The sequence below is a fragment of the Buceros rhinoceros genome, unplaced genomic scaffold (genome assembly GCF_000710305.1).
Source record: "Buceros rhinoceros silvestris isolate BGI_N320 unplaced genomic scaffold, ASM71030v1 scaffold29750, whole genome shotgun sequence".
NCBI lineage: Eukaryota > Metazoa > Chordata > Aves > Bucerotiformes > Bucerotidae > Buceros > Buceros rhinoceros.
Window position 1 is genome coordinate 1 of NW_010390650.1, and position 9,736 is coordinate 9,736.

The window sequence follows — 9,736 nt, forward strand, 5'->3', positions numbered from 1 at the left end:
CGCGGGCCTGTCCTGCCCCGCCGGGATGTGGTGCTCTGGCTGGTACCCTTCCTCCAGGGGTTGGGTCCTGTCAGCCCCGGGAATGGAGCACTTCAGCAAAGGAGATGGTGACCCGAAAGGAACGGGATGCTTCGTGCCTGCTGCTTGCGTGTCTGCTCGTGAATAAAAAATGTCCCAAAAGTGCCCTGGTTTTGTGAATGAACGTGAGCTCAGCGATGCCCCCCAGGCACAGGAGCTTCTCCCTGGCGCACAGGCAGTTACAGCAGTGCCTGATGAAACCTGCACTAGTGTTTTGAGGGATTCAGCACGCACCAAGTTCTGCAAAAAGGTAGTTGTGTACGCAAGCCTTAGCGTGAAGCCTTAGGACTTGATATCAAAATGACTTTTTTTTTTTTTTAACATTTCAGAGGTGCTCAGCCATGTCCAAGAGCAAGCATTTACAAACACACCATTTGAAACACAGTAGGTAACGTGTCCCTCGACACTCTTCAGCAAGTGCTGAAGACACTGCTGAGAGCCCTCTCCCCCGTGGGGCCAGGGCAGCTCCACCGCTCCTACCACCAGAGCCTGTGGCTGTGTTTTCTGGCTGACTCTGCAATCACGCGCGTTAGTCCTGATGACAAAGGCAGCAGAGAGATGCTGCAGGGAGTGGCAGGGCGTGGGAGGGCTGGGCTCACCCCGTTTGGCTGCAGCCTGGATTAGAACAACAAGAGCAAAGTAAAATTTTGTCTTTTGGGACTGAGGAGATAAATTTAGCGGAGCCGCTGCACTCCAGTGTGACATTTTGTGTTTCAGACCTGATTCTAGTGAGGGGACCTCAGACACATGTGCTTGTAGCCTCCTGCCCGGTGCGCCTGTTGCCTTTGGAAGTGTTGAGGTTTTTGGGGAGGGAGATGGGGGTCCGGGTGGCAGAAGCAGCCGGGGGAGAAGAAGCCAGGCCTGGGAGAGCAGGTAGCTGCGAGCCAGGTGTGAGAGAGCTGCGACCGGTTTTGCCTTCTGTGCCTTTCAGTTACGAACTGGGCAGGAATGTAGCCAGCGAGGGCGTAAGCTCAGTGGATAGGAGGCAGGAAGAACGCTCGGTCCCTTCCGTCTCCATCTACCTCTCGGAGCCTGGCCCTGGCCTGCCCCCACCCCGCTGATTATTCATTAACTGCAGCCCAGGAAGTGCTTTGCAGATGGTGGAAATGAGTCCCTCTGCCCGAGGCCTGCCGCTTGCCTGACCTGCAGCTGCCTTCTCCTCGGTCCACCTAGGAGCAGGCAGAGTTGGGCACGGTGCCTGCGTGGACCAGACACAGGTGAGACACGGGAGGTGCCGCAGCCCCCGCGTGCTGACGGCTGCTCCTCCAGGGCTGTGGCACTCGCCCTATGAGCACCCAGCCCCGTCAGCAGAGAGGGTGCAAAGCCACCCCTCCGCTGCCAAGGTCTTTGATCTCTCTCGCAAGTCCACCTTGAGATACTGTCTTGATAATTCCAATATTGCTTTTTTTTCCTTTTTCTCCCCTGGTTAAGGGCTGTGGTACTTCTGTCACCAGCTGCTGTCAGTTCCCCGTCAGCAGGGATCTGAGAGTCGAGATCCCGATGCCATCCTGTGGGTGAGTTCTGTGAATGCTCTTGAGGGGAAGAAAACAAGGGTCGCTGGCGAGAAAAATAAAAATACTGGCAGTAGGAATCGGGCACAAAAGGGAAAAAACCCACCTCCTAACAGGAGCTACAGGCCAGCCGGAGGACTGGAGTTCGCCGTGGTTTGTTGTTGTTGCTCTTTCCGCTGCTCCCTCTCGCTTTGATGAAGAGCAAGCAGGGTTTGTGAAGCGCAGTCTCTGCAGTTACTCTGCCGGCCCGGCGGCTGCAGCGTGTGAATTTGCTTCGGTACAGAGGTCAGGTGGCTGCGCTTCTAAATCCTCGTTATTTCTTGATTCGCTGCAGTTCTTCTAGCCCTTTATGGAACAGCAGGGCGTAGAACCTCGGCAACCAGTCCAGATAGGTGCTGGGCTCTGCAGGCTGCAGTGGCATGGTGTGAGGAAATGGGGGTCACGCTGATGTTACTCCGGTAAGGGTCTGGGCAGCGACGGTGGTCCCGCACTGTCCTGGGCTCCCACGGCCTGGCGGAGAGCATCTCACTTGGACAAGTCACAGGAAGATGGTCTGCCCGTTCCCCAAGCCCAGACGGCCTTCACGCTGCACTAACAACCGGACCCCGACGCCGTTCTGTGCAGAACGGCAAAACCTCCGGTCTAGAATCATCTCAGTGCCGAGAATCAGAAGGGCCAAACTCAATGGTGATTCTCCAAAAGGGCCCCAGGTGACATACCCCAAAACGTGCGGGCAGCGCAGAGCAGCAACGTTGGTATGTGGGCAAGAGGGTTGACAGCGTATCGGAGAAAGCGATGGGCGCGATGTTAAAGAAAGGGCCAGCGTCTGCTTTTGGAAAGGCAAATCCTGTCTTGTAAAACTGGGGTTTTCTGAGGGACTTGGCAACCTCGTGGGTAGGGCAGGCCTGGCTGATACAGTTTCCTCGGATTTCAAAAAAATTACTAGACAAGATTTTCTAATCACAGTCTTTAAAGCTAAAGTCATGGCGTAAGAAATAAGATTAAGTTTTCTTAAAAAATCACTAGAAAATAGGAAATGGACGGGGGGAATAAGCATGACGTTTTTAGAGCAAGGGGAAGCCGTCAGTGGTCAGGTCACGGGGGCCCAGCCCGGGAAGCTGTTCAGCACGCTCCCGAATGACCTGGAATAGAGCTTGGTGAGGTGAGAACATTGGCTGAGGGTAGAAAGTTACTGGGGATGGCAGGGTGGGGGTTGTCTGTGAGTAGTTGCAGAAGAACCTTATGATAGCGAAGGAGCGGGCGACACAACAGCAGGTGAAATTCCGTGTAGACACACGTAGAACAATGTTCATGGAGAGAAGTAATTCCAGTTTTACGTATAAACAAACGAACTGTGAACTAGCTGTAACCTCTCCGGGCTGAGGCTGTGATTCTGTACAGCCCGTGCGGCTGTTAGCTGAGCGCTCGGCTGTGACCACGTGTAGAGACGGTGATGACCTCTGCTGTATGTCCATCACTCGCCAGCGTCACGAACAGCGCAGCCCTGTGCCACCCTTCACTCTCATCTCCAGAGCAATACGCAGCCTTTGGGAACATCTCAGCGAGGGACAGCAAAGACGGCCAGAGGCAGAGAAGAGTGCTGTGTGAAGAAGACCTGAACGGGGCTGGAGTCTTCAGCCCGGCAGAGAGCTGAGGAAGGGTGTGGGTGTTACGGGTCTGTATCACGAGCGGTTTGGAGGGGGCGAACGGGAATCGGGAACCGGCCGCTGATTTTTCTTTCTTAACAACAGCCGGATGTTAATAAAAATGAGGCAGGGAGCAGGCTATAGGCCGGCTGAAGGAGTGGGACTCCTCGCCAAAGGATGCTGGATTTGTTACGGATTTCGCGGTCGGCTCTGGAAGTAGCTGCAAATAGAGGCTCAGGGAGGACAGGAGGAAAAGAAACTCTCTGCCTAACCTTTTCCTCTGCTCTTCCTTCGACAACCGTTTTACCTCCGGATCGACTAGTCCAATGCCCTGCTCACAGAGAACTAACCCCAAAGCTAGATCCGGTGGCTCAGGGCCTTGTTCAGGTGGGTCCTGAACACCTCCGTGCGTGGAGATCGCTCAGCCTCTCTGGGCACCCGTGGCAGTTGCTGAACTGCCCTTGGAGGGGAGTGCACGTGTAATTCTTCCGGATACCTGATCAGAATTCCCCTTGCTGCAAGTTACGCCTGTTGCCTCTGGTTGTTCTGCTGTGTCCCCCAAAGCAGAATCCAGCTCATCACCTGCCAAACCCCTAGTCCCTCGCTAGGTTGTCTCAGGCAGCTGTTAAATCCCTCCTTCAGCATTTTTTCTCCGAGCTGGAACGAACCCAGCTTCCTCCATCTCTGCTGTGCTCCGGGCTCGTCGCTGCCTTGTGCTGGATTCTGTCCAGCTTCCCAGTGTCCTTTTCACAGCGGTCCAGATGTGAGTGTCTTTTAATTAGCTATTTCGTTTATATTCTCTAAATTTATTCCAGCGCTAGCTGTGGCTTGGCTTCACAAGGGATTTACAAGATGAGGTTCTGCCAGCTGTGAGGTACTGAAAGCCAAACAACAGCTTCAGAGGAGTCTCTTCGGTGAAATCTTTTGACCTGTTAATTGTATTAAGAAAGTGTTTTAGCAGCTCAGTTATAGTCTGCTGATCCGTGCCGCAGCCATTTGGGAGAGCGACCTCAAAGATACCAACCATTTGCTTCTCTACCGTGATATTTCCGCCCCCCCCCCGCCCTTAGCAGCAGGAGCTCCTCCCTGGTAGTTTTTAATTAGATGGCCCAGATCAACGACACCAAAGCCACGGTGTGCATCCGGTCCCTTCCTGAGCTGAAAGCAACCAGAAGTGTAAATTTATCCCGTAAATTACATGATTTGGGATTTGTATCCACACAGATGCTGACAGGTGGGTTACACCGCACCCCGTGGCTCGTCCTGCTGGAGGGTACCGAGTTGCGTGGGTTTAGTGCTAGCTCACCCTTTCTATTAGGAGCTGGGCTCTTTGCTACCTTGTTCTTTCCCTGTTCCCCACTAACATGCTCTTCCGCGGACAGATTTTTCTCCTTCGGCCAGTTTGTAAGGTGTAGGGATGCCTAAGTTTTATTTTTTTTTTTTTGTCTGCCGTGGCTTCCCGTTGACCCTACCTAATTCTTTGATAGCAGGAATTCTTTTTTGGGTCTTTTGCCCAGAAGTTCCTGTCATTTCTCTCCTACCACTGAACAATATTTCTTTCCCGTGCCAGTGCTAGACTGGCTCTGATCTAGGTGCTGCTTCTCCAGCTTTGTCTAGAGGCCGTTCCCTTGATCCATGGGTCTCTGTGCCTTCAAAGTCTCCTTTTTTAAACACAATTTTAAAGTCAGTACAGCTGGATCTCTGCAGCTCGCCGCATCATGGCTCGTCGTGTGTGTGAAACTAGGAACACTATTGTAGGTGCCTGGGTTGCCTTTCCAGCAATGAAGTTCAGCTCCCCACTCATCCCTCCTGTACTTCCCTTTGCCGTTCTGTCTTGGCCACAAGTTTTGTCTCGGTCGTTGCTAGCAGCCTGTTCAGCTTTTTGCAGGATTTCCCGGTCTGGTGGCACACAGGGAAGTCTACAGCTGCTGATGCTTGAAATGTATCAGCAGCATTCTTGCTGTTACTGCTGCCCGCACCACCGCATGGGGTAGCCGAGATGGCCCCAGGGCTCCTTCGCCAGCTGCGTTGCCCGCTTTGGCCCCTGCTTAGCTCCCATTCCTTCATGAGACCTACAGACCTCGAAACCAGCGCCTCCGAAAAGAGCAGTCACGGGCCGTAGCTGGAAGCGGCCGGGTGAATGGAAATGGGGTGTTCTCCTCTGTACCTGGTGCAGGTTGACAGCTGTGGCCCCAGTATGCTGTCCTGGGGACATAAAGGTCCTCGGCTTCGCTCTGCCGGTGCTGTGCGGGCCAGCTGTAGGTAGCAGCTGTCTGTCTGTCCTGCTTTCCTGGGCATTTTCTACACCGCCTCCCACCCCCTCCCTTCCGAGCTCCCGCTGCTCGCCTCAGTCGCATCCCCTAGCAGGCTGTTCTCGGGCACGCAGCGCTGTGCGTGGTGTGCTAGCCTGGGCTCGAAGCCCGCAGGTCTGGCTTTGCACAGACCCCCCCTGCGGTGCTGCTGCCCGGGGGGGGTTAGTTACCTGCCCAGAGGGTTCACCAGCGAGCCAGAGTGTGGAGGTCTCAGCTGGGTAGCTGAGGGCAGCCCAGCAGAACCAGGCTGTGTGGCTGGGCGGCCGTAACTTGCGGTAGGGTGCTCAGCGTACGCCAGCACGTCCTGCCTGCTTCAGCCTTGCAGGTGCACGGGTGACCCCGTGGTCCCCTTGACATCACGGCAAGGGCTTGGGCAGGGGCTGGGGGGAGCAATTCACGTCTCTCACTGGCCTTTTGGGGAAGAAGGGGAAGAAAGGGTGTACAGAACTGAATTTTGTAAGCACGGCTGGGACTCAAGCTGCTCTCATAGAGTCAACCCCGGCGAAAAAAGACAACCCCAAAAATAACATGGGGGATGGGGAGGAAAGACACGAAAGGAGAAGCAGAAGTGTGTGCAAAGCAGCTTGGGGCTGGGGAGTTGATGGCTCAGAGCGCTTCCTGTTCCCAGAGCTGCGCGTGCCCAGCTGTGCGCTGGCTCGCACCCGTCCGTGCCCAACCGCACTGCGCAGAGGGCTGGAGATCAAGGCACCTATCCAGAAACGGGTGGATGGAGAGGGTCTGAATGGACTGACGGTAGATGCCAGAAGAGATACATGGCCAGCTCCCAGGCGGCGCAGAAACAGCTTGGCCTTGGGTGCTCCAGCACAAACCTTCGACTTCCCTTTTCTCACCAGTGCAAACTGATTTTTCCGCTGTGTTTTCTGAGGTGCTTTGGTGGAAGCCACTTGGTTTGCTCTTCTTTCACCCTCCACTATGGTGAGGTAAGAGCGTGTGTGTGAGGAGGGTGATCAGGAAAGTAGGACAGATCAGAGGGATCATCCTGGAAGCCCTGTCTCAATGGGAGCCTTTCACGGGCGGGGGGAGGTACCAGGCAGGAAGGCATGCTGGCGCTGGCTGTCACCTGTACAGCTATCTCTCGGGATGCTCACCGGGGGCTGTTCCAGCCTCCGCAGTAGTGCCGGGCCTTTTTTATTTACTTGGTTTTGTCTCCTCTGCGAGGTGGTTTCACCGTGACCTGAGTGGGCTGGAAGCTGAAGCTTTACTGAAAGGACGAGGTGTCCATGGGAGCTTCCTGGCCAGACCCAGTCGGAAGAATCAGGGTGATTTTTCTCTTTCAGTCCGGTAAGTAACTTGGACCCCAACTTTTGACTTTCCACTGTTACACACGCAGACTGCTTAGATACTCACAGGTCCCGTGGCATCTTAATTCTGTCCTTATTCCTCTGAGTTCTTTCCAAGCTGTAAAAGGACTTGAGCTTTCCAGCTCCTTCTAGACCCTCCCTCAGGTTGTCCTAGGAGCTCCTCTTTCCAGTCATCGCCTTTCCCTGGTATGGTTTGCTCTTGTTCCATGGCAGGAGGTAATGCCGGACATTTTCTGCCTCTTTTCCACCTGCCTCGCTGGACTGCTCTCTGCATCATCCCACAGGGTCGGTGACCAGGTAACCCACATCCGCATCCAGAATACTGGGGACTTCTATGACCTGTATGGAGGAGAGAAGTTTGCCACCTTGTCAGAGCTGGTGGAGTACTACACGCAGCAACAGGGCTCGCTGCAGGACAAAGATGGGACCATCATCGACTTGCGATACCCGCTCAACTGTTCCGACCCCACTGCAGAGAGGTACGGAGAAAGCAAAGTAGCTGGTGTCTCTGCTGAGACGTCCTCTGTGTTTCATGGCTTGCTTTCTGCCCTGCCTATATTCCCGGGGCAAAAGGTATCTCCTGCCTCCCGTGGCTTCCTGTGCTTCCACCGGGGCAGCATCCCCCGGAATAGAGGGACATACCTTGACCCACCCCAGCAGACCTGATAGGGCTTCTATTTTTATTTCTCTACTGGTTTCCTGTTGCCTTTGCTATTTATATACTGCTCCTAAAAGCAAGGACGGTGGCGTTAGCTATGGGTCTGCGGTGGTCCGTAGAGCGGCGTGTTGTGCGGAAGCCCTCAGTCTTGCCCCAAGGTTATTCTGGGCCTGGCTGAGTTGAGACCAGGGCCATGTTCCCCTGCTATTCCTAGCATTCTTCGTCTCCTTGCTGCCCCCGCTTTGCATATGTCTCTGACACCAGGTTCCTAAGTCAAACCAGGCGGTTTTCGCCCTTGCGCTGTGCTCTCGGGCTCTCTGATGCAGCACCGGGAGCAGTCGTGCAGCGCTCTGGGGCGGACAGGTCCTCTTTGTGCTGCTGGAGACAGGAAGCAAAGATGGCCTGGGTGAAGCACCTGGGTAGCCCCCTGCTGACTCTGGGGTCAGGCTAGAGGGGGACCGGTGTCTGCCTGCCGGCTGTCCTCGCCACTCAAGGCCGTTGGGTTGTGGCCCTGCAGTTTCCTCTCTTCCTCCCTGCGGTTGGAAACTTCTCTCCCCCCTCAGGCTCTTACGAAAACTCCTCTAACTCTCTCCCTAAGTGATTTTCCATCACGTGCTTTGAGCTGGGCTCAGAGCTGGGCTCAGAGCTGGGCTTTACATGGTGAAGGGAGGGGGAACGAAACCCATTAACCCCTTCCTACCTGTGGAGGGGAGGCCTGGAGACCTGTTTGATGATCAGGAGGGGTCAGGCGTTCCCCAGGGGGCATCTGAGCCCTGACGCGTGATGGCTGAACGCTTCTTTGGGAGGGCGTTCAGAAATCAATGGCTGCCACGCAGTGAAAGTCACCAGCTACTCGCAGTGCCTGAAGTAAAGGTCAGCAGAAGTTACTTGCCAAGGCACAAAAACCTGTCTGCCACAACTTGCTGTCAAAACAGTTCCTAGATCTTGTGGAGAGAAATTTGTTGCTCTGGCCAGATGCCCCAGTTGCTTCTGCGACTGGGGCACGACCTCCTGAACCCTTATTTCAGTTCGTGGGAACAGAGAGCCCTGAGCACACGAAGTTCGCCGTTGACACCAGTACCACCCCAGGCCTTCACCGTTAGCTGCTCCATGGGTGGCAAACCTGTTCCCACAGCTCTAAGCACACCGTGGCGTCCACTGAGCACCAGCCTGGCCTTGATGGCAGTGCAGTGACAGTACGGAGCGTGGCTGGCGCTTGCTGCCATACCTGCAACGAGCAGGAGCAGGGAGGGGTGTCGCAAGCCAGTCTGACGCAACAGCTACCTGCTTTTGAAACGCTTTCACCGGGGGAGATGGCCAAGATGTCTGTGCCCCAGATGCTGAGACAGCTCGGTGGAAGCAGGACGGAGCTGCGGTGAACGTGGTCTTTGGCTGGCACAGCGGCTGTGCTGCAGCCGCCCCCGAGCGCAGAGCCCCGCACACTGCTCCAGCTGCAGACGGGGATGTCCCAGCACCAGAGGGGCCTGTTCGGAACAGGGCCCATCCCTGGGGGAGGAGAAGGGCCCAAATCGCCTCCCTGACACGGGGCTGGGCAGGAGCGAAGGGGCTGGGCAGGAGCACCAGGGCTGTGGTGGCCCCTGGGCTGAGGTGGGTTCAGACCCACTAGAGATGCCACTAGAAAACGGGTACCAGGAGGACCGGGATGATTCAGAGCAGTTCCCGGTGCCCAGAGCAGCACCTCGCAGCTCTCAACTTTATATGATTTGGATCTCCAGCTCCCTCTTCCAAGAGACTTTTGTGGAAGCAAGACGGAGCAGCAGTGGACGTGGCCTTCCTCATATATACTACCGTGCCCTTCCTCATCTGTACTCAACAGCTTAGCAGTGCCCCCCGCCCCCCGCACATGCTGGTGCGGTCCAAAGAGACTGTGGAGCTTGGGACAGGCAAAAGGAACTAGAGGATCTCTTCAGAGACAACCTGGGTGATAGCGGGAGTTTCTGCAGGGCCAAGAGCCCTGCAATAGGAAGAGAGGCCAGGAACGCCCCATCTCCCGGCCTGCTTCTGGTGGCCATCACTTGCACCCACACCACCCAGCGCAGTGAGATCCCAGGAGGCTGGCACACCCCCCACCCCGAGACTTTTGTAGGTGGGAAGGGGCTTGGTACCAGCTCTGCCATTCGCACCACACTCGTGTCCCTCTGGGTCCAGTCCTGCAGCGAGGCAGAGAGCACCTTGGTCAAAGGGGGAC

At 55.6% G+C, this 9,736-nt stretch overlaps 1 protein-coding gene across 2 annotated transcripts in view; it reads left to right on the top strand.

Moving 5' to 3' along the window:
* The first annotated feature begins 1,578 nt into the window (after positions 1–1,578).
* PTPN6 (protein tyrosine phosphatase, non-receptor type 6) overlaps positions 1,579–9,736 on the top strand; it is a 14,382-nt gene continuing 6,224 nt past the window's right edge. The window contains exons 1-3 of one of the 2 annotated variants that reach the window (XM_010138610.1): positions 1,579–1,592; positions 6,727–6,849; positions 7,154–7,348. In XM_010138610.1, coding sequence (XP_010136912.1) covers positions 1,579–1,592; positions 6,727–6,849; positions 7,154–7,348 — 332 coding nt within the window. Of the gene's footprint in view, positions 1,593–6,181; positions 6,489–6,726; positions 6,850–7,153; positions 7,349–9,736 lie in introns of those variants that run through there. The other variant, XM_010138618.1, reaches the window with a different exon arrangement.